Genomic DNA, 26676 nt, shown 5'->3' on the forward strand with positions numbered 1-26676 from the left:
TGTTGCAATTAAGCATGCAGTACCCGTTCCATCCTTGTCACCTTCAGAAAATGTTTTCCCCTGCATTGCCTATGTTAATACTAATGACGCAATACCTTGGAGGCTCTGCCTTAGAGCTGTCCAGGAACAAATAATTAGCAGTGGACACAAATATGTTTCACTTCAGGCCTTGGAGTGCTGCTATTAGTCAAACCTACTGAGTGCTTTGTCACTAAAGCAGCAATGACACCTGACTGCAGGAGCTTTTTCTGGGATGAGTTTGGGTGTTATGTACCAGTTCTGTCTGAAAGAAGTCTAAAGCAAAAGTCAGACAGTGACAAGCAGTGTTTTCAAAAGGGAAATTACAAACACTAGTGAATTTCAGACACCCTGTCCCCAAAAGTATGTAGTAAACTTGATTTCCTCTTCGTTCGAGATGTGCAGTGAGGGAGAGTGAGGTATTCATTAGGTAAAGTGCCTTGCCCAGGACTAGGGTTAAGGTATGACAATGAGGATGTTTCCTCACTGCTTCCAGTGTAGTTTCTGGAGAAGTTTCTAGAGTATTTCAGATCGCTCGCACATGGAACTTGGATATCTTTCATAGGGTGTATCCCAACACCCAGCCTGGGGAAGCACTCCTTTCTTCTTCCCACCCCTATTTGTATCTTCAGATTCAAGCAGCAGCAGAATAGCTCTGAGTGCTTTCCCCTGCCAGCTGCTGTGTTTCCAACAGCTTCTTCCCTTCCTGTCACGTTGTACAGCTGATCACAGGTCAACTGTCCCTGTGACAAAGCAATAACATCTTAGTGTTGTCATAGTAATTGCTTTTTCTCCGTTATGTTCCTTTCTTTATTCTCTTTTCTGTCCTCCATGACTTGGGTCTCCAATCCTGGTGGGTTGTGAAATAATACTTTAACATTTATTACAATTAAAAATAACTCCCACAGAAGACAGAGGACAGCTCTCGCATACGTGCATGTATTCTGAGATTTTTTTAAATACATTATTTTATTTTATTTTTCTCTCAGATCATTGATAATGTTAATCATGTCACTGTGAGGACCTGCAAATGATGGCAAGTTTGGCAGCAGGAGGTGGCATGTCTGTGCTCAGCTCTGATGGCACCATGGAGGAGGGAACCCCTGCTCCTACTTCAGAGGGAAAGCAAGGCAGTAACTTGGAAAGAAATGAAACAGAGCAGGGAATGTGCATGCCTAGCTGGGAATGTGAGGCAGCCAGTGGTGCCATGAGCACTGCCAGGGATGGAGGCAAGACAGACGCTCTGCAAGAACAACAAATGGGTAAGACCTCTATCAATACATTCTGATCACTTTGCTCTTGACTTACCTTTGCATTTAATTTTTTATTTTATTTTTTTTTATTATTATTGTTTGGAGGGAATGGTAAATGAGTGTTTTTGTTTTGTTTTGTTTTGTTTTTAACAAAAACATTGCTTGCAGTGTGCTAGCAGAGAGCTGTCGTGTTTTTCCACTGAGTTTTTTTCTGACCTACATCTACAGTACAAGGCGAACAGCCGTATTTCCTCTGTAGTAATGCTGCAGAGGTTTGCAAACTAAATAATCTATATAGAAACTCTATGTTAGTTAAAATTAGATGAGATGAAAATTATCAGAATCCAAGAGCCAGAAGAGTGAACTGCAGGTACTTTGCTTCGCATTTTTTGCTATAATCTCTGAGAGCTGGAAGTAAAGACAAGTTAGACTGCGTGTTTCCATTTTACAATACCATATACCATCTTTATTTTTCTGCAAATGAAAACATACTTCATGCTGTAAAAATATGCAAGTCAGAAACACTTTCTGGGTGGACCAGTGGAGTGGCATAGGTCTGTCAGACCTATGTGGCCAAACTCCTACTTTTTAGTAGGTCTGAATATGAGCTTTCTAAATGTGAATATACTTTTAGAGACCACGAAAACTTATTTCATTTTAAATTGTATGTTCTGTGGCTTAGAAAGACGATGTCTTTCTGTTGACAGCTGCAACTCTCCTGACATCCAGGAATACCAGGTACAAGCATCCCAGGGCAGTATAAAGTTTCTTTTCAGTTTGCCAAGAAGCATGCAAGTCATCCATTCATTAAGAATGGGGCATGGAATGCATGTTAAATCTTTGAATCTAATTATAGAATTTCAGAAAATGTTTAAAAGGTATTTATAGTAACTTCTATGCTTTAATTTAAATTTTATAGCAAACCATTATTTGTAATTAAACTCCCTTGAGTAATAAAATGCTTGCTCATAGTTTTTGCTTCTTCCCCAAAGTAACGGAAATTAGGTTTAGTTTTAACATAAAACATTACCTGCTGGGTATTAACATCTCAGCAAATACCTTTCAAGAAAAATCTGTATCTGATACTATCAAAATAACAGTAATGCCTATTTCACATACCAGAAACATCTATCAATAAATTGCCCTTATTGACTACTGGGTAATAATAAAACTTATAATATGTTGTTAGAGTTTTGACAGTTATCTTGTACTTCTGGCTGAGCAGGGAGATGGACCAGAGGAACTCCAGGGGTCCCTTCCAATCTCCAGCATTTCTGTGATTCTGATTCTATGACACCACCTACTCTCCTGCGAAATCCAAAGTGCTTGGGAACTTCAATTTCTAATGCTAGTATAGTAATAATTATCCTTAAAGATGATGCTTTTACTGTGTACTGTTTTATTTCTGATGTAGGAAAATTCTGTGCTTTTGTATTCCTAGTTGGTCGTGTGCCATTGTTCATGTAATATCAACAAAATCACTGAAAGGGAAGATATTTCCACATCCTACTATATTGCAACCATTTTCTTAAGACATTTTCCACTGCTCTCCTTTTAAGATACATGAAAATTGCATCAGATTTTTTCTTTTAAAAAAGAAAGACCTTTTCCTACCACTTTCAGTCTCAGAAATATCAAGCTTTGGCTTCATTGATTTTTGCTCAGGGAACCTTGAGAAAACAGAACTTGCTTGGGCGTGTGTTTTCTAGCATGAAAACCTACCATTTCCAAAAGGACTGGAAGAAATATGAGTCAAAAAAACAAAAATTTTTTTTTGGAGTTAATTTTTTAAAACTTCAGTTCACTCTTATTTTTTACATTATCCCTCTCCCAAGTGTTAAATTTGTAACAATTATAAAGAGAAGGATTATTGCTCCCTGTGTATGCATTGGTATGTGTCATTGATACTAATTGCAATTTATACTACTGAAACTTCTGTGGAGGCCACTTTTTAGTATAGGTGTAAGTGAAGAAACAATGGTGTCTGACTTTTGCTCCCTCCCAAATGGGACTTCAGTTTTCCTTTTCAGCAATTTTCTATTGATGGAAAATTCCATCTTAAAGCTTCACATTAGGATAAAATCAAGATTTAACTTTCTCCCTGGTAGGAGAGAAATGATCTTTAGATACTTTTAAAATTTTGGAGAATTATAAAGCAGAAAGGGAAAAAATATTTATTTTGTTCTAGTACTTCTCAAGAGCATCAAATGAAAGTGATTATTTATGTGGACATTGAAAATGCACTTAACTGCTCATTTGTTTATCATAATAGATTATCCACAAAATGGAAAATGCACAAATGTCAGTTCAAGGACCCTTCCCAGTCAAGCTGAGAATTTTCCAACTGGTAAGAATTTTTCTGCTTTTATATCATGCAATCATGCAATGCTTTCTCATTTCTTTTTCAAATAGAGACAGCTACAACAACAGCATTTGCAGTTGTCATTCCTCTAATTTTATGACATGCTTCATGGCATCTATGAAGTGCCTAATTTCTACATATGATTTGTTGACAATTTCTCATAAAAAAAAAAAAAAAAAAAAAAAGTAATTTATTAACTGCAATAAAACCTAGAAACTATTTATGGACTATACTGGAATGGCTAATAAAAACAAGAGAAGCAAATAAAAACTTCACTGTTTTATGTACGGGTTTCAGTTCTTCAAATGTTTTATTTCTAAGTTTGCAGCCCTTCTAAGTCTCAAAATTTAACATGCTGTATTTTTAATAAAGCTGGAGTTGAGTTCTTCAGGAAACACAACAGGCTTCTTTTGAGGTGGGCTCCTAGCTCCCTCTGTGAATTGAGGGTGTCATCACATTTTTTTCTTATGGAAAATGAAAAATAACAGACTGGTTGATATCAAAAGATTTGACTCTTAAAGGAAATGTGTGAATTCCTCATCATTCTGGAGTTTCTACTCCCTTCCTTCAAGCAAACTAGGTGCTCCTATACCAACAGATCAATGACTCCTCTGATAATTTGGGAGATGTTGATATCTTAGAAATATCTGTGCTTGATGTCCTCTGTAGTCTGTCTGGCTTCAGTATTTGCATGAAGCATACAGACTTAACTCACTGAATGTAAAGCAGCCCCTGAACCCAGTCTCCTGGACTCTGCTCTAGAGATAAAGAAATTGGAAACAACACTGGGATGTTTTCTGGCATATGGTGGTTTGTACGGAAATTATTCATGCTTGCCTCACCCATATAGAATTTGGGTTTTTAATTAAGGGTATGGATCAGGGCAGACAGGACCACAATTGTACCACAGGTGCAATTGGGTTTTGGACTATATTTCATTCCGATAAGCCATTACTATTTGTTCTCTTGGCAGAAGCACGCATATTTTAGTCCGTTTAGTTCAACGCATTTATTATTTCAGTCTTATTAACCCATATAAGACTTAAATCATGTTTATAGAGTTAAATATTTAACTTGAAGGTAATTTGATTATGTAAAATAATTTAAGCAAACTTTTTAAAAATAAGTCTTTTCTTGCGCTGGTATCTGTCATGGCTTCGAATAAAATGAAAAGATCAACAACGCTCTTACCTAAAAGTGATCTGAGTAACACTCAAAGGCTTTAGTTTGTGTTTTGTGCTTTACAGTTGACTGTATGACCACAGCTATACAGAGGTCTTGTAATTCAGTAATTCTGCTTTGCATCTCTGAGAAACCCTTACTGACATTAAAGTAATGGCTAATTCAGGTTCAAGTCAGTCATAAAACTCCAGAAACAGAAAGCACTCCGAAAACAGATTAAGATGCAACACTTTAGAATGTGAAAGTATCTATTTTACTGGATTAAGAGGTGAATCTCAGAGGAGCTGGAATATTTTAGAATGTGCAACTACCCTAGTTATTGGTGGAAGCATGACCTATATACATGCTTGCAATAGGAATTCTTCCTGAGTGCGTATTATTGGCTTATGTGCCTATCAAAGTATCTGAAACCTTATGAATATGATTTACTGTTACTGAGTTAAATTAACAGATGAGACATGAAGAATGAAAGCAACTTTATTGAAGATCCTCTTTATCTGAGAGGAGTTAGCAACAACTATACCCCTAACTGTTGTAAAAGCTTCTCATTTGCTACTTTAAGGTCTGAGCATAGGTATCCAGATTCTTTCACATATGATAAGGAAATCATGTAAGTGAGTCTTTAGTTTGGCCATTTATTTTGGTTTATACTGCTTAACTAGCTTAGCTGAGAAAGAGCTTTTCCCATATTCAATTTATAGAAGCCTTCTGAAGTAGTGGGGATGATGTGTCGTCTAACCATGAATTTAAGATTAGCATTGAGCATTGTTGTAACACACTGAACTATGGTTGTCTTTTCCTGAGATGCCATTATCTAATATGTTTTCTTTGACTTTTAAAATATGCACAGGATATTTGGAAATCTGGGCATGTTCTCAATGCCTGCAGAGCTGTCTGATTTGATAAATTACCAATCTGCTTGATTTTTCTTCTTCTACATCCCCAAGCATGATAGTTTCAGAAATTTTCTTCAGACTATCAAATCCTTTGTATAGCTGAAGCCTTTTTTATAATACCAAGAGAAATCTTGTGTCTTATGCTAGATCATTATTCCTACTGGATAATAAAAATGAAGAAAATATCCCATGTGTGAAGCAGCCCAATTTTCTGTGTGTCTGTCTCTGAAACTGTAAAAATATTTCTTAATGTAGATTCTCTGCTTTTGAGGGGTTTTCTGGCTCTACAAAGCTGATTCTTCATCACCAAACTTGTAGCACTATAAATGGATATCCTTCTCCAGATATCTCCTTGAAGTTAACAATGGTAAGGCGCAAGAGTGGATGTCCTGATCCCAGACTCCAAAGACACCTCAGAGAACAGCTCCGTCTTCTGGAAAATGACAGCAGGGAGGTCATGGCAGTTTTCAGTGTAAGTCAATTGTTTTGGAATTGAGAGGTTTATTTGTTCAGAGAACACAGCTGTATGCTACTGAACTCATCAGGGAGATGCTTTGGTTCCAATCCCATCTGCATGCTGTATCCTTGAATTTGAATGACCAGAGTTTCCTCCTGGTTCACAAAATGATCTACAGACCTGAGAAATATTAAACCATTGAAAGAGACAGCAACACCAAATTCACGCCAAATAAACCCAGCTAAATAAGTTACTTAAGAATTCTAATTAAAATATCTTCTACTTTGATTTACATCACAGGAAACTGTCTTTTGTATGATTTATTAATTTGCCCTCACACTGGCTTTTCAGTTTCCAGTTGCTTATAGTCATTTGGCATGTAAGTTACTTAGAAAATCCACTGCAAAGCCCAAGTGGAAGTCTGAAGAATAGTATAAATATTCAGCTTCCTAGGGCTAGATAGCTATAGGTTTAAATTGCACACAAGAGCATTAAACATTTTTTATTACTGTCTTTAATTTGTTAGTATATAGGAAACCTGTTCTGTACAAATACTGAGGTTTTCTAGAAATACAACTTAAAGTCTTCCTTTTACTCTTGATGAAAAAAGCAGGATGATACCATTTGACCTTTGGCATCCTTTTTCTGTTTTAGCCTCCTTCACTAGCAAGCCAAACACTGAAATCTTAATTAGTTATGACTTTATGACTATGCTGGATGTATGTGTTCCTACATGATTTTCCTTTCATGTGTTATGAACCCTCCATCACCAGCCTGCTGATTTTGTGACTGTGAAAACAGCCTGTACTCCTGCTGCTCTGCTCTAACTTTCGTTTAGGAGGAGATGGAGGAAGAGATGGGTGATGAGGAAAAGGAAAAGAGCATGCAAATAGGCTAGATTTGTGGCCTTATTAGAAACAGACTAGGAAAAGAACTTTGAAGGAAACAAGATTTATAATGATAAATTTCCTTAGAATGTTGTTTTGATATTCATCAGTGCATAAAGCCCCTGAGGCTCAGATATTTTAGCATGTGTTGGCAATTTATTAATAGATTTCAGGCTCTTGTTAGTATTTAATCTGGTGAAGAAAGGAGTATGCACAAAATCAAAGCAGTGATGAGGCGTGCCTGTTGGAAGAGGCTTAAACTGGACTTTTATTTTCAAAAAGGAATTACAATTTTAACGTGTTCATGTTGTGTGAATTAAAAATACAGAAATTAATTAATTCAGAGAACTTTTAAAATTGAGACATAAGTTATAAACTGTGGATCAAGTTCTGTCTTGCTTAGATTACAGAAAATATTTGAGGGATAAATTCTTGTAAATTTAAAATCAATTTCTAGATCTGTCTTGAGGATTACGTGGCAAGGGCTCAGTAGAAGGGGGTTTACCTCTGTGAACGGAGCCCAGCGCTGCCCCATGTAAGCTCCAGCTGGCTCCAAAAGGGACCTGCTGCTGGTCAGAGCTGAGCCATGAGTGGTGGTGGTTGGGCCTCTGGGAGAGAAGACTGAAGAACAGGAAAAAAAAAAAAAAATGTTGTGACACAGCAGCTAGGAGAGAGAAGAGAGATCCAGCCCTGCAGACCCCAAGGTCAGTGCAGAAGGAGGGCAGGAGGTGCTCCAGGCATGCAGCAGAAGTTCCCCTGTTACCTGAGGAGAGGCCCCTGGTGGAGCAGGCTGTCCCCCCGCAGCCCATGGGTCCCACATGGAGCAGATCTCCACACTGCAGTCCATGGAGAGCCCCCGCAGGAGCAGGCCCCAGGCCGGAGCTTCAGCCCGTGGACAGGAGCCCACGCAGGAGCAGGGGTCTGTGGGGAGCAGCCACCCATCCATGGGGGACCTGTGCTGGAGCAGTTTGCTCCTGGGGGATGGATGGACCCCGTGGTACAGAGCCATGTGAGAGCAGTTCTTGAAGAGCTGCTGTCTGTGGGCAGCCCCCGCAGGATCAATTTGGGAGGGACGGCATCCCGTGGGAGGGACCCTGCATGAGGCAGGGGCAGAGAGTGACTGAGAAGGAGAACTGCAGGTGAAGCATTAGGGACTGAATGTAGCCCCCATTCCATGTTCCTCTGCACTGCACAGGAGGAGGAGGTAGAAGAGGGTGAATGGGGGGAAGGTGTTTTTAGTTTGCTTTTAATTTCTTATAGTTCTAGTCTGCTAGTGATAGGCAATAAATTACATTAATCTCCCCTCTTCCTTTGAGGAGGGGGAGTGAAAGAGCAGTTGTGGTGGAGTTCAGCTGCCCAGCAGGGTCCTTATCTTTTTTTAAAAGATGCACTTCAATTTTATGATGTGCCAGGATCAAAGCTACAGTACTGGGAAATGATACAATAAGACTTTTGGCTGTGCATCTGATTTATTCTCTGAGATACTGGTTCAGGTATTTGACTCATAAATTGCCACAGTTCTTCATATTTTCCTGAAAGATAGCAACCAACAGTACTGCAGAGCCCCATTTTTAAACAATTAATTGATGTGCAACCAGACCGTATATTGTCGATCTTTGGCTAGAATCCATTAAAATGCATATTTCTTACACTAATTTGAAAGCTTATGTAGCTCTCACCATGAGCATTGTCCTTATAAAATTCAACATTATAATTTAAAATTATTATTGCTGCTCTTTGTTAAATTCACAACTTAATGATACCCTAACAATATGAACTGTTACAAATGAGGAGGAAAGGATCTTTGTGCGTATTCTAAAAAAAAAAAAATAAAATAAAATATTCCAACATATTAAATTAGTCTTAATGCATGGAACCAGAGAACTAGGAGATGTCTGTTCCACGTCTCCTCTGGCACAAGACTGAAGCTCCCAGGTAGCAGGTTCAAAGATGCATCAAAGGAGGTATGTTGTCCTATGTATACAGAGCTCTGAGGTGAGCCTACAATAGGATGCCATGGATCCTAAAAATTTGCAGTGGCTCAAGTGACCTACAGATATTTTAAAATGTTAACAAACAATCAAAAATCCTTATGCCTTTTCTTCCTCTTCCTGGCAAAAGCAGTTCCCAAGCTGTAAATTGCTTTGGGCTAGGAGGGTATTCTTGGAAAGGATCACTACAGGCCTTCCTGGCTTTCACACTCCATATAGTGAATATTGGCCACTATACAGACAGGTCTGAAATTCCACTTTTAATTCCAGTGTGGTTAATTTACAAAGAAATTGTTAGTATAACTGGTAAGAATAAATTGGATTAAAATTTGTTTGGCTATATGTTATAGACATGTGTTAAAGAAGAGGTATCTAATATAGGCAAAATCCTGGATGATTTTTTTTTTTTGCGCTTCTTAGTACATAGTGTTTTAGTATAAGTGTTAACTAGTGAGAAATTTTGCTTGAGCCTGGCAAAATTGTAATTAAAATATTGTTTTTTATTTTTTTAGGAGCTCTCTGCTAGATTGCTCTCAATTCACAGTGATCAAGATCTAATAGTGGTGACATTTAAAACTTTTGAAGAAATATGGAAGTTTCTAACTTATCACTCACTGGGTAAAGCTCTTTTACCATACGGCAGTACAATATGCTTTTTTTATTCCTCTGCATATAATTTCTGATTGACTGGGAATATGTTGAATGCGATCTTGACGTTTTCAATGTGATAACTCCTAAAAGCAGTAAATAACGTGCTTGACCATAGTACTGGTGATAGGGCTGGAGAGACATCCCCCACCTCCAAGAGAACCTGCATTTGTACCAAAGCAGGTAACAGCTATCATTACTGGATGTTGTTTAGTCTAAATACCCCAGCATCCGATCATGCTTTCTTTACAAACAGTTTATTCTGATCCAAGTGTTTGTGCTGTATTGTCTAATCCGTGCTGCTACTTAAATACTTTCACAGCTTTTTCTGCTCACCCTAGATATGGAGAACTTATAATTCTTTCCTTGCACCAGGCTGAGACCTAAGTGAAGACTTCTAACTCACACTTCCCCTCAGTGTTTTTTTTTTTTTTTAGGAAAATCCACCCTAATTCCTTTAATCCTTCTTCACAGAGTGTATTTTCTAGAACTCTGATCATGTTCCCCACTGGACTCCTCTAGTTGGTCCACATCTTTCCTGAGTAGTAATGAGCAAACTGGACCAAGTTGGTAAGGCTTCAGATGAAATATCAAGTAAAACAGATTTGCATGCTTTGGTCCTGTTTCTAAATCTGAGCATACATTTTGTGGCAGTGTGGTGCTGTTGATTTGAGTTCCATTTTTAATGACCTATAACTTCACAGGTCTTTTCTGAAGAATAGTGTTTGAATCAGATTTTGTCTTTTAATTTTGTTCACTTGATTATATTTTTCTTATGTGTATGGAGAACCCTGTGTGCACTACTACATTGAGTTTGTCTGTTTTCATCAGACAAATTTAATATAATGACTTTTATTTTTTGTTGTTATTTATTTGTCATTTTGTATTTTAAGACATTCCTTAGTGAAATAGAGAAAATACCTTTCTTATCCAAATTCACAGAGAAAGCACAAAAAGATGAAGCTTCTTATGTGAGACTGGCTGAAAGGAAATCAATTAGCATCTTCCAAACTGCAGAGTAGCACCTTGATTACTGATCTGTCTGCCCCTTCCTCTCCACTGTAACTGTATACTCAAAGGATCAACTAATGTTCTAATCTTGGTCCCTGAAGTAATAATCTACCATCTATAACATACTATACACTACTACCATACTATACCATACTACACTGACTCAGATGTTCCTGTAACCATGGTACGGCTTTGAAAGCTGTAAATCCGAATGTAAGGAGTCCCAGTTTCCAAGATCAAGCACTGTCTTGTGGCTTTCTTAACTCTAATGTGCAGTATCATCTCTGTCTCAAAGAAATTTCAGGAATTTGATACCCAGGCACAGTATCTACTTAAATCGACATAGCTGATACAGGCAACAGAAGTTTATGAAGAGATTATTTCTTGAGATTATTTCTAGTCACCTGTTATTACAGGATGCGAAGCAGCTGTTATGCAAAGCTTGCTAGTGAAAACCTTTGAAATACAGCTAAACCACGTGGAACCCTTGTAATGTGAGGACATGGTCTGCTTTTTCAGCAATGTTAGAGGCAAAGAACTTCTGTACCTTTTAGGTGTAGCTTGTGATAGCTAAGCACCAAAAGTTGCTGTAATGCATGTGACTCAATGGATGTAATTTTGCTTAGTAACAATGGGTTAAATAACAACACTATGGGTTAAGCAATAATGGAGTTATCAGAATGCATACCCCAGTTTATGATTTTCTGAAAGTTATTTTCTTTAAAATATAGTAACACTGCAAAGAAAACAAATTTTTTTTTTTTTTTTTTTTTTTTTTTTCTCTCATAGGTTTTATAAATCATTGCATGGAGAACTTATTCCTAGATCATTCCTTCTGGCTTTGTTCTCAAGAGGAGGAAGAAACAGGCATTGAAGTGTGTGTAAATGAAAAATCATTGAAGATGATGTACAGAAGTCTACTAGTACAAGAAGGTAAGGAAGACTGTATGCACTAAGGTTAAATTTAGAAAAGTGCCTTTCTTTAAAGCTGTTTCTTAAAATCCTTAAAAGTAAATCTTAAGATCTACTCAAATACTTAGTTAAGTTGAAATTTAAATCTGTTAAATCCAAGTGTACCAAAAAGAGAAGAGAAAGGAGCAGCTCAGGAAGAGTTCAGAAGAATCAAAGGGGGATTAGATAAATTCAAGTGCAACTGCTCCATAAATGGATACCAAAAGGGTTAGATAGGGATGTGCATTCCAACTTGGTTAATATTACTGCAGATCCTGGAGTTGTAAAAGGGATTACAAATAGTTGCCAGGCTTATGTGCTTCTCTTAAACAGTATCATCTGCTGCCACTGTCAGAGACAGAATGCTGGACTAGCTAGCTTGTTGACCAATGCAATAGGAATGTTTCTTGTGTTCTGCAGGGAATATAGACACACATATCCGGGTAATCTGCTGCAAAATAATGCAGAAGAGGGTTCTACACTTTACGTCATTTTACTGATATAGAAACTAGACAAAAATGTATGAAAATCTGATAAATAATGAGAAGGATAATTTGAGATTTCACAATTATTTTCTATCTCTAATTGGACGTTACAGATGCTCTTGATGAGAATTTTAAAGCTTGTATGGCATTAAAAAATTACATAAAATGGCATCTGCTACACTGCATTCTTTTTAGGGGCATTTTTTGTTTTACATCCTGACAATCTGGTAACAAAGATAACGGCTACAGACTGCGAAACGAACACTTATTTTGAGACTGCAGCTTTTACTGAAGATGTAACAGATGGATCTGTGGATGGTGACATGACCATGCTGTCTAACATTTCTCTGGAGCCACTGATCCCTTTTCATCAGTAGGTACCTGACCCTAACTACCTCTTTTACATGTATATGCATCTGTTTCATGCGTATGTATCTGATTAGAGAAAGGTCCATCTAAATGATGGTTTCTTATGGAATATCCATCTTCTATTAACACTGAGAACAAATGCTCTATTTCCTTCCATACCAAGTAATTGAAATTAATTCCAATGCCTGAAATGCAGCTTTTAAAGAAGATGGTTTACCATCTTGTAAATTAGATACTGCCTTTTTTTTTTTTTTTCCCCTGAATATGAAATATAAGCTATTAGTATTTCTAAAATAATTTAAATTGACAATTCTCGTTTTTCAGGATGCTTGGAAATATGGATGGTAACAGGTGGGATGCTTGGAAATGTGATGAGGACAAGACAGCAGTGTTTTTACTCAATGTTATTAGCAGAAGCCATCCGCAGTTATAATGCAGTTTCTTTCAAGTTCATATCCAATCTCGTAATTGCTAGAAAGCTGAAATTTTATCAGTGGGCTTAATCTACTCCCTATTTTAGGAATAATCAAAAATTATTAATTCTTGGTGTTCTCAGTAGTTCAAAAGCTGTAATTTTTCTGTGGATCTTGGGTGGGGAGAAGTAGCAGGGCTTTTTTTGCTAGGTTGCTAGAGGAACTGAGGTAACATTTCTTTCAGTGCTAACATTGCTCAAAATATAGCTGTATCTGAAGTTTAGTCAGTGTTGAAATTGAAAGATACTTGTTGGGAGTGGTACATCTTTTTGGTTTTAAATGCATTTAAAACCAAAACTGTTACTGTCACAAGATTTAATAAGGTGTTTCATGCACTAACTACAATTTCTTTTTCTACTTAAAGATGGTTTCTTAAGGTGTATTCTGATCCTGTTGATGTTACATACAAAACTGAATGTAAATCCATCGGGCAAGTTGGTAAGAAATTCCATTCAAATGTCAACGTGTGAAAAACAAAACAAACTTACTCTATGATTTCACTAGGACAGACTCTGAAGGGTTCAATATTTCTTTTTATTATATTAGGATGAGAAAACAGCTTTTAAAATTGTATTGCTGTAAAATTAGTGAAAGCATAAATCTCTGCCTACGACAAAGGGGTTTTACAAAATAAATGGCTAGATGTATCTAATTTGAGTTAAACTCTTAGGCTTATGTCTCCTTTTTTTTTTGTCTCCTATATGGTGTGTTAAGTAGATATACAAAGTAATTAATTTGATGCCCTGTAGATTTGATGATGAACTTTAAATAGGTATACACACCAATGTAATTTTTGTGGATCTTTCACACGTGTATTGATGTAGCTAGTACTGACAGAAAAATAACACTCATACAGACGGGCTCAGGTTAGAGAGTAAACATGGCTTATTTTCTACCATACATGTCAGTTTCAATACTGTATGGACTGGTATATAACTGCCTATTTACTTAATAAAGATTTTATAAATTGGTTCAAATGCTTGTGCTGTGGCCTGGCAGCACAAAAGACAGAAAGGAGGGACTTAAAGCAATTCCTTTTTGTCACTTTTTCAGATTTTTGAAAAGGTTTTAGATTTTGCTTTCTAGTGGCTGGGAAATTACTAGTATAGATTTTAATGCTGTTATTCACAGTTTTAATTGCTCAAACCAAACTGATTCCATACAGATGTTTTAAGTCTTGCTGCATTGGTTGTACAACTCAGGTTGTACAGGGTTCCAGAAAAATATTCCAGGGTTCCAGGAATATTTTTCACTAAATAAATTTCTCTGCTGAGTTGCTAGTCTACTAAATGTATTGTTAAACTACTGTATCTTCAAATAATATTTATCTATCTCTATTACACAGCAACAGGATCCTGTATAGCTGTGATGAATTATGAAAGTACTGTGCCTGAAGAGATTAGTTTCCAGGAAGGAGACGAAATTGAGATCCTTGGTTACCTCATTGAATGCATGGAATGGTTTGTTGGAAGACATCTGCTTACTGGCCAAATAGGTTTTGTAAAGATGAATTCTGTTAAACTGGACTTACCTGGAAATACGTAAGTGTTACGTATTTAACTTGGAAACCAAAAGAGGCTTAGGAAGAGTCTCTTGAGCTTTAAAATACCGAACTTTAAACTTAAGTTTGCAGTTTTTTGGTTTGGTTTTGTGTGTTCTGTTGATAAAAATTGCCATAGTGTATATCAGTCAGAACTAACACAGAGAAATATGAAATTAGCTTAGATATTGGGAAGCAATATCACATTGTACCTGAGTTTCTTACTGGGAAAAGGGGTTGCTGTAGTTGCCTATATCTGGTTCAGTGTCTATTCTTTGGATCATCTAATCCTAGAATTTTTACTGTTTCAGAAGATTCAATTTTTACTTTTTTCAGGATCTTTATTAAAGTATCCAACTTCTGATTTTGCTAGTACCATCACCATAGGCCTTAACTTGCTTAATATGAGGTTCATTTATGAATAATTGTTCATAATGCAAAAAGAAACCTGTAAAAATGTGTATTTCAGAATGCATTGGTGCCATGTAAATAGGTTGCCCTTATGTCTGGATTGCATGCATGCTGAAATGAGGAGTTCTTAGATGTTGCTTATAGTTTCATTTGATATGTAACATTGAGCTTAGAACATCAATACCATAATGTCCTTAAATATTTGTGTTTTTAATAAATTCTCTCATAAAATGCTATACAGTGATACAGATTGACAAAATGGCAGAAATAATACAGCAGAAACTGTTAGCTTGCAAGCATCATTAGGTATCATTAGTTTGTGTATACAGTTGTAAGTATGATGACTGATACTAATTTTGAACACAACCGGTTGTAAGTATGATGACTGATACTAATTTTGAACACAACAGGACCTGTAATGCGAAGCCTGTATTGGTTTCTCTTAACAAGTTCAAACTTAGTGAGGCATTCAAATTTCATTGAGCTTCTCAAGCCAAATCTGCTTTGAAACACCTTCTAAGTTGCTTATTTCTTTGTTAGAGTACAAGACCTGGATTTTCTTAAAGCAGAAGAGCTGTCTTGTTTTTCAAAAGAAAAACAATTAGAAGAAGTGGTACATTTATTGAAGCAAACCTCAATCACAGATGTTTGCTCTGTGTATAGAATAGGTAAGTACAAGTTTTACTTCTTTTCGCTGCCTAAGATGCATGTGTTTTTCCTATATCCTTGTCATAAGTGAGTTTTTTTCTATTTTAACAATATTCTAGACTTTGTAGCTACTTTGAAATATATTGGTATTCAGTTTGATCACAGATACGTCGTTTAGATAATCTTTGCTATTTTCCTGCTGATGCAAAACTTCTCCCAACAGAGCATTTAGAAATCCTCTTTTGTCCATTTTTGAGCGAATTAAACATCAGGACTTTCAAATACTGCTATTGAACTGAACAGATCATTAAGCATTCAAACGTCAGAGTGCTGCATTAGAAAAAACTGTGTTCAGCTAAATGTTATCTGCTTTGCATTTTTGTTATGAAATGTGGCATAATGATTATTGACAGGTAATGTAAACACACACCTCTTCATGTTTCATTTAACTATCAAAAGCATAGCAAAATCTATTAATACAAAGAAATAATTTACTTGTAGCTACATCATCTCTAATACAGCTGTTATCTCTTGAAGTGTTTATGCTTCATGTGAAGTAATTGGGACAATCAGGGTTTCCTCTCTAGAGACTTGGTCTAAGGTAGTCAATATAATTAATTGTCTTGCTAAACTGACCAGGAGCACTAATTTCTTATGCCACCACAGGCTGTGTAAGACAATGAAAATAATCAGTATGGCAACTGGCATATCCTGAGAAATATCTTCTACATAAAAAAGTAATTCTTTTATGTTCTACAGATGTGCTATGTTAGACATTTAAATATAGATCTTTGGGTCAGATTTAGGAAATTAATCTTTTCTAAATTTACAGGGAACATCCAATTTTTCTACCCTATGGAACTGGAAAAAAAAAAAAGTTGTAAGATACCATAGCTAACATGACTTTTTCTTTCTTACAGACCAGTTAGAAGAACAGGAATTTCAGAAAACTCATGAATGTGGTAATAAATATGCACACAAATTTTTATTTATTAAAATTTTTGTATTTATTAAAACTAATGTAGCTTCTAATCTTTTTGCTTTTGTCTTTCCGATGTCTTTTCACATTCTGACTTTCTCTCATTGCTTTTCTACCTTATCATTAGGTTTTGCTGTAAGATGTATCTTTCACAAGTATCGGATGCCTTTCTCAGACATTGCTATCCTATTGCAAAGTATTTTTACTGATTTGACCACACGTTATTTTGTTTAAGAAGTCAAAGTACTTTTTATGGGACACCTGGCAAGTGCCCAGTTTGAATTCTAGTAGATCTTCAGTCTTCTAGAAAACATCCCATAAATATATTCCCTAAAGGAGTTACTTTGAGAATGCAGAATTATTTCCTGCTGGAATTTAGCTACTAAGCTGTTACTGCCATTACTTCCATTGTACTAACATTTTTCTAAATACTGATTTTATGTTTATGGTTCCGCTGAACACTTTCATAAATGGAGTTCTACGGAAACTGAGCTCTTCAATTTTGCAAGGTCAATAAACTCCTGTTGATACTCAGCTGTAAGCTTTACACTGACTATGAATGTAACCTGATAACAGTGGGAGAACTGAAAAATGATAGCATGTCTGTCTTGTTTGTGTTTATAATATATTCAGCAGTGATAGCTCTAGAAGAATTTAGATCAGTGACCACAATGACAACCACAAACTTTGTAATTCTAGGAAAGATGATCTGCACCAGCAGAGAAGCGGGGTTGGTATCTGACAATGGAATCTTATTACACCTGTTACACAGGCATGGCTGTCCACGTGGAGATAATGTGGGCAAGAGTACAGTACTTTCACAGGCGCCCACTTCAGACTTTAACAACACAAATAGCTCCATCTCACCATCCCTGGCTAATCTACCCTAGTTTTCTAGCAGAATTTAGGCTTACCCTTACTCAACTCAAATGCTCAAATTTATGGTTCCTTCAAACCTTAAATCTATCCCATATCCATGCCCAGACCTTAGGCCCTTTATTCAGCCTCCACTGTAGACCCTGTTTTTTTCCAGATTCTGGTGGTCTCCAGCTTACCAGGTAGTCTGAATTTTAATTCCTTGGTAGTGCTTGCTCTTGCTTTCATATACACTCAAAGTGTACTTTGAGTATACACTCAAACACAAAAAAAAGTTTGTATTAGTTAAATAGGATGGAACAGACTTTGGTGATCAGGAACAGGTGAGATAACTGTAATAATCAGAAGCGTGCTTAGGTGTGGAAAGTCCTTTTATCCCCATTCTTCCATTTCCCATGTTTGTTCCTCCCTGACCCATCTTGTTCTCTTCTCCCCACCTTTGGTTTGTCTCCTTAACATATTGTTGAGAAAGCAGTATGTTTATATAGTGTTTCCTAACATCCTCTACTGATAAATGTTTCTGTTGGTCTGAAAGATCATTGTGTACATGCACACATGAAACTTTGATCTGTGAATTATTTTTGAATTGCAGAAATTCCATGTTCACACTCTAACACGGTATGCACTAGCAAGAATGGCAAGATAGAAGAATTCTTAAAGAACTTCAAGAATTTGGAGGTCACACGGGCAGAAGGGCCAGCTACTGAAGGAAAGGATTCTGTCATGTCTCCAAATCAGGAAATCTTTCCTCCACCTGCAGGACCTTGCTTCTACATCTATCAAGATGATGGTCAAGCATCTGATGTCTTTGAGTCATTGCTACTCTTCTTAAATAGGGAAGAGTATGAGAGAGATTTCAAAAACCTGTATGATTTCTCTTATCCGTTTATTAATAGCATGTTTTATGGCTTTTCAGAAGAAGATGAACTGGTTAGCTTTTTTAGCATAGCAAGGGAGTTAGCAAAGAAAGCAGGTATGTCCTGGGCACTAGCGAGGCTATGCTTTCTATTAGGCAGGCTAAGTTTTAAAAAAGTGAAGTTTTCTCAAGCTCGGGTTTATTTTGAAGAAGCATTGGGGGCAGTAACTGGAGAGTTTAGTGATTTGTACTTCGTAATTGCTCTTTACACAAATCTAGCAGTCATCTACTTGACACAGAAGAACAAAGAAAAATGTGCTCATATTTTTGACAAGGCTACATCTCTTCTCATGGGAATTCCCAACTACATTTGCAGTGCTGACCTTGAGTCAGATATTCTGAAGTATGCTCTGAAGAGGACAATTTTGAGCCAGAACAAACATGCGGAAGCAAGGGCATGCTTTCTACTGGCAAAACACTACACTGCACGCAAACAGCATGAAGAGGCACTGCCCTTCTTAGAAAGGCTGCAATTGTTGCTTAATGATTTGGGTTTACAAAACAACTTATCCAACAACTGTTATTTCAAACTAGCAGAGTCCTACAATGAGAAGTGTTTGCCACACATTGTGTTAAGTTGCATAAAAGTCTCCGCTTCCCAGAGCTCAAGTACTTTAATGGATTCCTTGAAAAGGATTGATTTAGTCATCAAAAATGCTCCGAAGCTCTATGGCTTGAGGAAACTCAGACAAATACTTCCAGCTCAAATTGCACCTTACCTGATACAAGCTCTTTCCTCTGCATTTACAAATGAGCGACAAGGACTGTGCAGCACCATCTATCTCAGCTTAGCAAAACTGTACAGCCACCACAAACAGTATGGAAAAGCCATTGTTTACATGATGAAAGCACTGGACTCTGATACATCTGTGAAGCCAGAGGAAACTATTAACTATTTGGTTTCGCTTGCTTGGTTATACATTCTTTACAGGCAATATGATGTGGCAGTAACCATTTTAAATACTGTTGTAGACTCCTCACAGAGCAATCCTCAACAACTAGGTGTTGCTTATAATATGCTTGCTATTGCTTTGAAAAGAACAAACAACACAAAGGAAGCTGCTGAAAGCTGTTATAAAGCTCTACAGCTTTCTGAAGAGGCAAATATGACCCATAACCAAGCTATAGCTCTGGCTAATTTTGGGGCGCTCTGCCTGCATGCAGCAGCCAATAAGCTGGCAGAACATTATTATATCAAGGCAGTGAAGCTGTTCTCCAAACTTTCAAGCATGGACTGTGGCCAAGAGTTTATCCAAGTCCTCCTTCAACTGGGATGTTACTACGTTAGTGGAAGGCAGAGAGAAAAGGGAAGGTTTTATTATGAATGGGCATTTTTAGTTGCAATGGAGACAAGTCATCTGGAAAGTAAGTTTTTTTTGTTTGTTTTTCTCTTGAAGTTATGAAATGTACCCTGTTTGGGAATGTTTGTTATATGGACGTATACTATTTTTTTCTTTAACTTTTTATGTTTAGTTATGTGACATCTGTGATAAAAATCACCACCATTCCATAATGGTGGAGAATATAAGTACTTGTTTATTTGTATTTCTGGTACTTCTCAGGCCAGAAATGATGGAGAAGGTGTAAGCATTAAGAAACAAATAAATTACTAGAAAGTCTAGAGACCTCTTTGGTCAATACTATGTATAATGTCAATGTTCAATAATATTTATAACAGCTATGATATCATTGGCTGTACAAACATCACAAGACTCAAATATAAATGTGAAAACAATGGGTACTCTGGATTAATTTTGCATAAAATAGCTGGATTTAGAAGAACCACGCTATATTTATGTTTGCTGATTTAGGCAGTTTATGCAGGTAAGGTGACTGTTTTATCACTTTTTCCAGAAACCAAGTTTTAAATAACCTCTAGCCTTGCTTAATTTTGTTGAGGGTGAAGAAGCTTGTGGTGGAATCTTCTTGTCATGACTTCTATATTATTCACTGACTGCTGAGCTTATGAAACAGTAGGAATGAACTATTTTAAAACTAATTTAACTTTCATTTTAAAATAGAAATTCATGGCAGTATTTCATATCTATTCCCCTAGGTCAGCTTCAAGCAATTAAACTGCTGTGTCAGTTCTACAGTACGGTTGTTCCCAATGAGGCTCAGTGTGTCATCTACAATGAATATCAACTATCTTTAGCTAGAAAGATGTCCAATAAAGTTCTGGAGGGACAAATTTTGGAAACCATTAGTCAGCTCTATTTGTCATTAGGAACAGAAAGGTAAGACATGCTGAATTACTTTTCTTTTATCCTGATTTTAACTCTTCTGTCATGCTAAAGGATCTCAATTTTTGCAGCAGTTGACTGTGACTGATTTTTTTTCCCTCTGCTTTGCCAACACACTTTATTATAATTGAAGGGGGTCCAGTGCTAGTGAAGACTTCTGATTTGCTTTTTTAAGTAACTATCATCTCTCAAGGGAGACAAGATGTTCAACAGGGATTAGCACCACTTCAAGAGCCAAAATATTTTTAAAATGTAAGTAAATGGTTTAAAAAAATTGTATGCTATGCAACACTTGACTGCAACATCACAAGGATTCTTGCTGGTAGGTGACTTGTTTGCGATAAATTTTCCATGACAATTTTTCCATTGGAAACTGAATGGGATATTCCAAGTGAAATATCAGATTGTCTCTATGTAAGTGTTTCTCTTTGAGGAAATGTTTTTCAAAATTTATATAATCAGAAAACCTATGTGCAGTACTGCACAGTGTCAGTCTACAGAATTTTCTACCCTGTTATTGTTCTTATAATACCATTTTTTTTGTTTATCATTAAAGAAAATATAGACTGCACAGCTCCATAGTAATTAACAGGTGCTTGAGAAACTTAAGGGGTTCTCATAACAACAACAGCAGAAGTGTTTGTCTGAATTTTTTCTTACTGTATCTCACTTGGGGAATCAGTTTAGATTCAGATGTCTTTAGGCATACCTCAGTATAGGAAAAAATATGCTCAATTGTGGGGAGAGAGTAGATGCTTATTTTTGTGGCTTAAGTTCAAGCATCTAATTTTTCTAATATGCCATCTAATTTATTCTGCTTTAACTGCTTCCATTTGCTGTAAAAGCAACTGTGCACTTCATGGTATATTTTAATATGTTTGTGCCCTGTGCTTGGAGGAAAGTGCATCTGGTCATGGTGATGGGAATCTACCATAGGACAGATAGAAGAGGATTTAATAAAGAAATCTGGGGCTTCTGTGGTTGATATCAAGCACTGCAAGCAGCAATCAGTGCGGCCCAGTGACCTCATAATTTATGTTCCCCCCCCATCCCACTCCAAAATTTTGTACAAGGGTGGATTAGTCTGAACTGTACATAAGTCAAAGGCCTAGATGATATTTAGAAAAACAAAATTACAAACTATTTCTTTCTGAGGCTTGTAGGAAAAAGAGCAAGTAATAGAAGAGATGAAGGTGAGGAAATATTTTTTCTACCTGTCACTATCATGAGGTAGGGGAAAAAACATCTAAATAAAACTAAATAAATCACTCTGAAATAACATAATGTGATAACAATCTAACAGAAAACAGATTTGAACCAATAGTCTTTTACATTAGTATAACACTTCTCTAATTATAATGAAAAACGTTCCCAATTCTCAAGAGCCATTCAGTGATAAGCAGTTTTCCCCCATTTCAGGGCTTACAGATCAGCTCTGGAATATACCAAAAGAAGCCTTGGAATATTTATAGATCTCCAGAAAAAAGAGAAGGAAGCATATGCTTGGCTACGGGCAGGAAAGATATATTATGTTCTGAGGCAGAATGAGCTTGTGGATCTTTATATTCAGGTATGTTGTCAAGACAAGCATGCATATGTCATCAGCATGGTGCAGGTGGCATGGTAAGAGAGTAAATAAGTAATAACTATCCCAGAGATTTTGTTAACTGATGTTCTGAATGCATAGTAACACCATTCATGTAATAAGCTGAAAGTCTGAGCATCTTCCTGTGGTGTTCCATTTTAACCTGTTGCTAGACTCTGGAAAGATGTTGTGCCATGACCTTTACTGCCTGCTTTCTTGCAAACTTTGTGTTCTGTGCATCTCTTCATCCTATTACATAATTGTCTACCAGCTGTGCAGCACCACAGCAATTGAATTGTTTATGTGTGCTACATGCTGGTGGATAGCATAATTAGTATAGTGTGCTGGCTTGTAGGCCAGATCCTCAGGAAAACAGAGCAGCTTCTTCAGCAAGCATTCCCAGAACATCTAAAGCATTCCTTCCATGTCTGTGCACAGTGTGGCACAGGGCCAGCTGGAGCTGCTGCTGCCTTTGCAGCACTCAGGCTGGTGGCTTGCACAGCTTGGACCCCCTGCAACTGAGTAGGATCTGCTACTGCTTCTATTGCTGTGCTAACAGACTGAACAATGACCTGAAACTGGGATCCAGGCCTTGACTGCTGCAACTGGATCATCCAGAGTCTTTTTTGGAGCTGCACTGCAGCATAGACCTGTCTCTTAATCATCTGTACAGCTTCTAGCCAATCACTTAAGTATCTGGGGAATTAATTTTTGTAAAAAGCTTTTGTAAAGGGTGTAAAAATCCTCCCCATCATAAGGGAGGGTGATGCCTTGCAGCGATATATACAGAATTTGACATAGCAAGATCTGAGTCTTGGTTGGTGTATGAGTGGTACCAAAATAGGATAGTAAAATAAAATATTCTGACATCTAATGTTTTGAAAAAAATGTGCAAAGAAGCAGGAAAACATAAGGAACAAATTCACGTTTCAAATGTGCTGAGACATGTTGGGCTAATTTAATGAATTTTTCTGTTAGCTTTTTGAATGCATGCCAGTAAGACTGAATAAATGCATCTACGGGAAGAAACTGTGCTATGGATATATTATTTCTTCTTCTTTTACTAAATGGTTTTATCTTATAGTTTACAAGTCTGTCATTCACCTGGTAGTGCAAAACCTAAATAAGCATTTGAGATGGTTTTCTCTGTTACACTTTCTTCAAGAGGAAGGGTGGGTCAGGGACATGCATGTACATGTATATTCCATAATGTGTATGTATGGAATCTGATATTTAGAACACAGTACCTTTGCATGAGGAAAATCTTAAAAGAGGAGTCTCCCCACTAGAAGGTTGACCAAAATTCTAGTAATTTGTGCAAGTCATCACAACTCAACTTGCACGTAAAGCACAACTTCCAAAACTGTAGAACAATAGTCCTTCAGTGCCTAAAGCTAAAACAGGCTGAAAAGGGGCACTGCCTTTGAGCCAAAGCAGAGAGTTGCACTTGTATTTATTTTGATGCAACTTGAAAACCAAAACAAGATTCATCCTGCTTTGTGTGCAAGTCCCCTTTCCCATTACTGCTTATCCAATCAGTAACTGAGTATCCTGATATCACTTATTTTCTTTGGGGTGGGTGTATGCTTCCTCTCATGAAGCATTTTTTGCTAACGTGGCATACATTTAGTTAGAGCAGCCAGGATAGTAGAGCAGCATTTATTTACAGAATTCACAGGCTTTTAAATCTGTGCTGTTAGCTATATCTAACTCCCAATCACTTATTTCTATGACAAACTTGATTTCAATTAATTTTAGTGTTACAGTTATCAAGAACAGTGCTTTTTTTTTTTTCCTCTGTTGTTCTGTTTTGCGCTGACAAAGTTAGTAGGATATTATTTACAGAGAAAGGGAGACCTGTATGTGCCCTGGTTCCTATATTCTTTTTTCAGTATCTACCACTGGCCTACTCAAAAAGAGCGTACCAAAAAAAAGACGAAGTATGGTCTCATGAAGTATAGTTTTTCCTGTATTATAATAAGAAGAGGGGGCATAACAAGATCATTTTTTTCAATTGATAGTATTTGTATATTTTTTTTTAAATCAAGATGTAATGAATATTTTTTTTATTTCTTTTCCCTCATTCCTTGTTTTCAGGTTGCTCAGGATGCTGCTCTCCATACAGGAGATCCTAATTTAGCAATGGAATTGTTTGAAGCTGCTGGAGACATATTTTTCAATGGTACATGGGAGAAGGAGAAAGCAGTAACTTTCTACAAGGTTTTGTGTATTTTTATTTCTTTTTACAGCATCAATAGTTACATGCCCTCCCTCTGTCTCAGACTTCTAAAAATCTTGAACCTCTCAGCAAACAAGATTATAGCCTATTGTACTGAGTACTTCATGCCATCCTATTAGTAGATTTCACCTGTTGCAACTCTTCTTCTGGGTTTAAGAAGTGATATATTCAAAGAGCAAAGAAAAACAAGAAATTGCTTGACATGATGTAAATGGAAGTTTTTCAGTGCACATCTTGTGGTCCATAAATGCCTAACTTGTTCTCGTGCATTTCAGGACAGGGCTCTTCCACTTGCTGTTGAGATTGGCAACAAAAACACAGAACTCAGATTATATAATAAACTGGTGGAATTGCTGGTGAATCTGAAGGTTTACGAGGAAAGTCTGGAATATGCAAAAGCATCTCTTATGCTTAGCGTAAATTTAGGTAAGACCAGTTTCAGTTACAGTTGGATATGACTGATATCTCCAGTTTAAGACAGGAATCTAAAAATAAGATGTTTTTGTCCTTCAAATTCAGTCAGATTTCCTGACAGGAATTCCTAACAATACTCTCCTTGCTATTTTTGCCTCTGTTCAAGAAAGAACAATGTTATTGCTGCATCTTCAAGCTCTAAATTCATATGGAAAATGTACAGCACAGAATTAAGTGTGGGATTCCACGCCCAAGTTTAATGTGTTTTCTTACAACCAAGCTGCAATACTGATCAATACCTTTGTGCCAAGATGCTTATGAGTATCATGTGCTCTATTCAGATTTGCTTGTAGCCTTGCTGGTGAACAGATCTAAGAAAAAGTAATTAAAAACAATAAGGCTAGATTCTGAAATGATTTTCTTCATTTTTGAGAACTGTTCAACTGATTAGGAATGCTTCTGTCCCTCTGTACATGCACAGACAGATCATTTTGATCAGTCATCTTTTTTCATATAAATTCTAATGTGAAGTTTTCACTAGGAGGGTTAAGGGAGTTTGTAATCCCATTATCTATTACCCTTTTGAAAACTTCCAAAATAGTCTATGTTCTTTATAAATGTGCACAGTGTGTGATACATGAAAGGTATGAATGCAGTTATTTTAGAAAATCCCAGAGACAGTCAAATCCGACAGTCAAAAAAATCAGTAATTCTTTGGGATATTTAAGGAAAAAGGCAGGTTTTGCCATGTATTGCTTGGCCATGTATCAAAACAAAAATAGTTTTGATCAACAAAATATTGCATAGAAATAAACTTAAAAATATATATATTATAGATGTATTCTGGTTTGAAAGAATCTGACTTTTGTTTCTTTGGTTTTATCCTGATTTGTACGTTATCTCATTAGGAAATCAGCTAAATGAACGAATAGCTTATCATCGTCTGGCTGCCATCCATCATCATTTGGGTCACTGTGAACTAGCTGAACACTTTTATTTAAAGGCCTTGTCCCTCTGTTCCTCTCCCCTGGAGTTTGAGGAGGAAACATTGTATTATGTCAAGGTGTACTTGAACTTAGGAGACATAATATTCTATGATCTTAAGGTAAGAATTTCTGAAAACTGCTGTGGAAAATGATTGCACTTAGTAATGTTTCTTCACATCATTTTGCTAAATTTTTATGCATTTAGAATGTAAACAATAAGGTGGGAGAAGATCTGAAACTATATTTTTCTGGTTTGTTACCTAACAAACTGAGCTTGGATGTCCTCTTAGACAGCTGTACTGGAGAAGGTACTACTGTTTTTATTTATTTTTAAATTTCAGGATCCCTTTGATGCAGCAGGCTATTATCATTTGGCTCTCGCTGCTGCCATGGACTTGGGCAATAAAAAAGCTCAATTGAAGATTTACACAAGACTTGCAATAATCTACCATAACTTCCTTGTGGATCGGGAAATGTCTCTCTTCTTCTATCAAAAGGCAAGAACCTTTGCAACAGAGCTGAATGTTAGAAGAATAAATCTAGCTCCTGATCAGTGTTATAAGAGTTTATAAACAACTTTGAAACAATGCAGTCTAGCAATTACAGAAGTAGTTAGAGAAATATTACACAGGTTTGGCAGGAGCATGCAGAATGCTCCTGTCTCATACTGTTCAGTGTCTCATACTGCATGTGCTGTGAGCAGGAGTTCAGCATCCTGAGATAAATTACCTGTTTCCAAGACAGTGGACTGCATTTTATCATCTAAGATGATAAAACATCTTGCACTTGTTATCTGAGGATCAGACTATGAACTAAAACCAAAACCCATCAGCCTTTATTCTTTTTAATATTATTT

General features: G+C 36.7%; 1 protein-coding gene across 1 annotated transcript in view; it reads left to right on the forward strand.

Annotated features, from left to right (window-relative positions):
* Positions 1-26452, forward strand: part of SH3TC1 (SH3 domain and tetratricopeptide repeats 1) — a 32415-nt gene extending 5963 nt beyond the window's left edge. The window contains exons 2-18 of the mRNA XM_032185977.1: positions 1008-1280; positions 3544-3618; positions 6056-6183; positions 9559-9664; positions 11495-11638; positions 12337-12514; positions 13348-13421; positions 14329-14524; positions 15475-15602; positions 16503-16544; positions 18030-19718; positions 20410-20590; positions 22016-22166; positions 24279-24401; positions 24696-24846; positions 25743-25939; positions 26162-26452. Of these exons, the coding sequence (XP_032041868.1) occupies positions 1049-1280; positions 3544-3618; positions 6056-6183; positions 9559-9664; positions 11495-11638; positions 12337-12514; positions 13348-13421; positions 14329-14524; positions 15475-15602; positions 16503-16544; positions 18030-19718; positions 20410-20590; positions 22016-22166; positions 24279-24401; positions 24696-24846; positions 25743-25939; positions 26162-26392 (4026 nt within the window). The 5' untranslated portion in view covers positions 1008-1048 and the 3' untranslated portion in view covers positions 26393-26452. The remainder of the gene's footprint in view (positions 1-1007; positions 1281-3543; positions 3619-6055; positions 6184-9558; positions 9665-11494; positions 11639-12336; positions 12515-13347; positions 13422-14328; positions 14525-15474; positions 15603-16502; positions 16545-18029; positions 19719-20409; positions 20591-22015; positions 22167-24278; positions 24402-24695; positions 24847-25742; positions 25940-26161) is intronic.
* Positions 26453-26676: the final 224 nt, after the last annotated feature.

Source organism: Aythya fuligula, chromosome 4 (genome assembly GCF_009819795.1).
Source record: "Aythya fuligula isolate bAytFul2 chromosome 4, bAytFul2.pri, whole genome shotgun sequence".
In the NCBI taxonomy this organism is placed as follows: Eukaryota; Metazoa; Chordata; class Aves; order Anseriformes; family Anatidae; genus Aythya; species Aythya fuligula.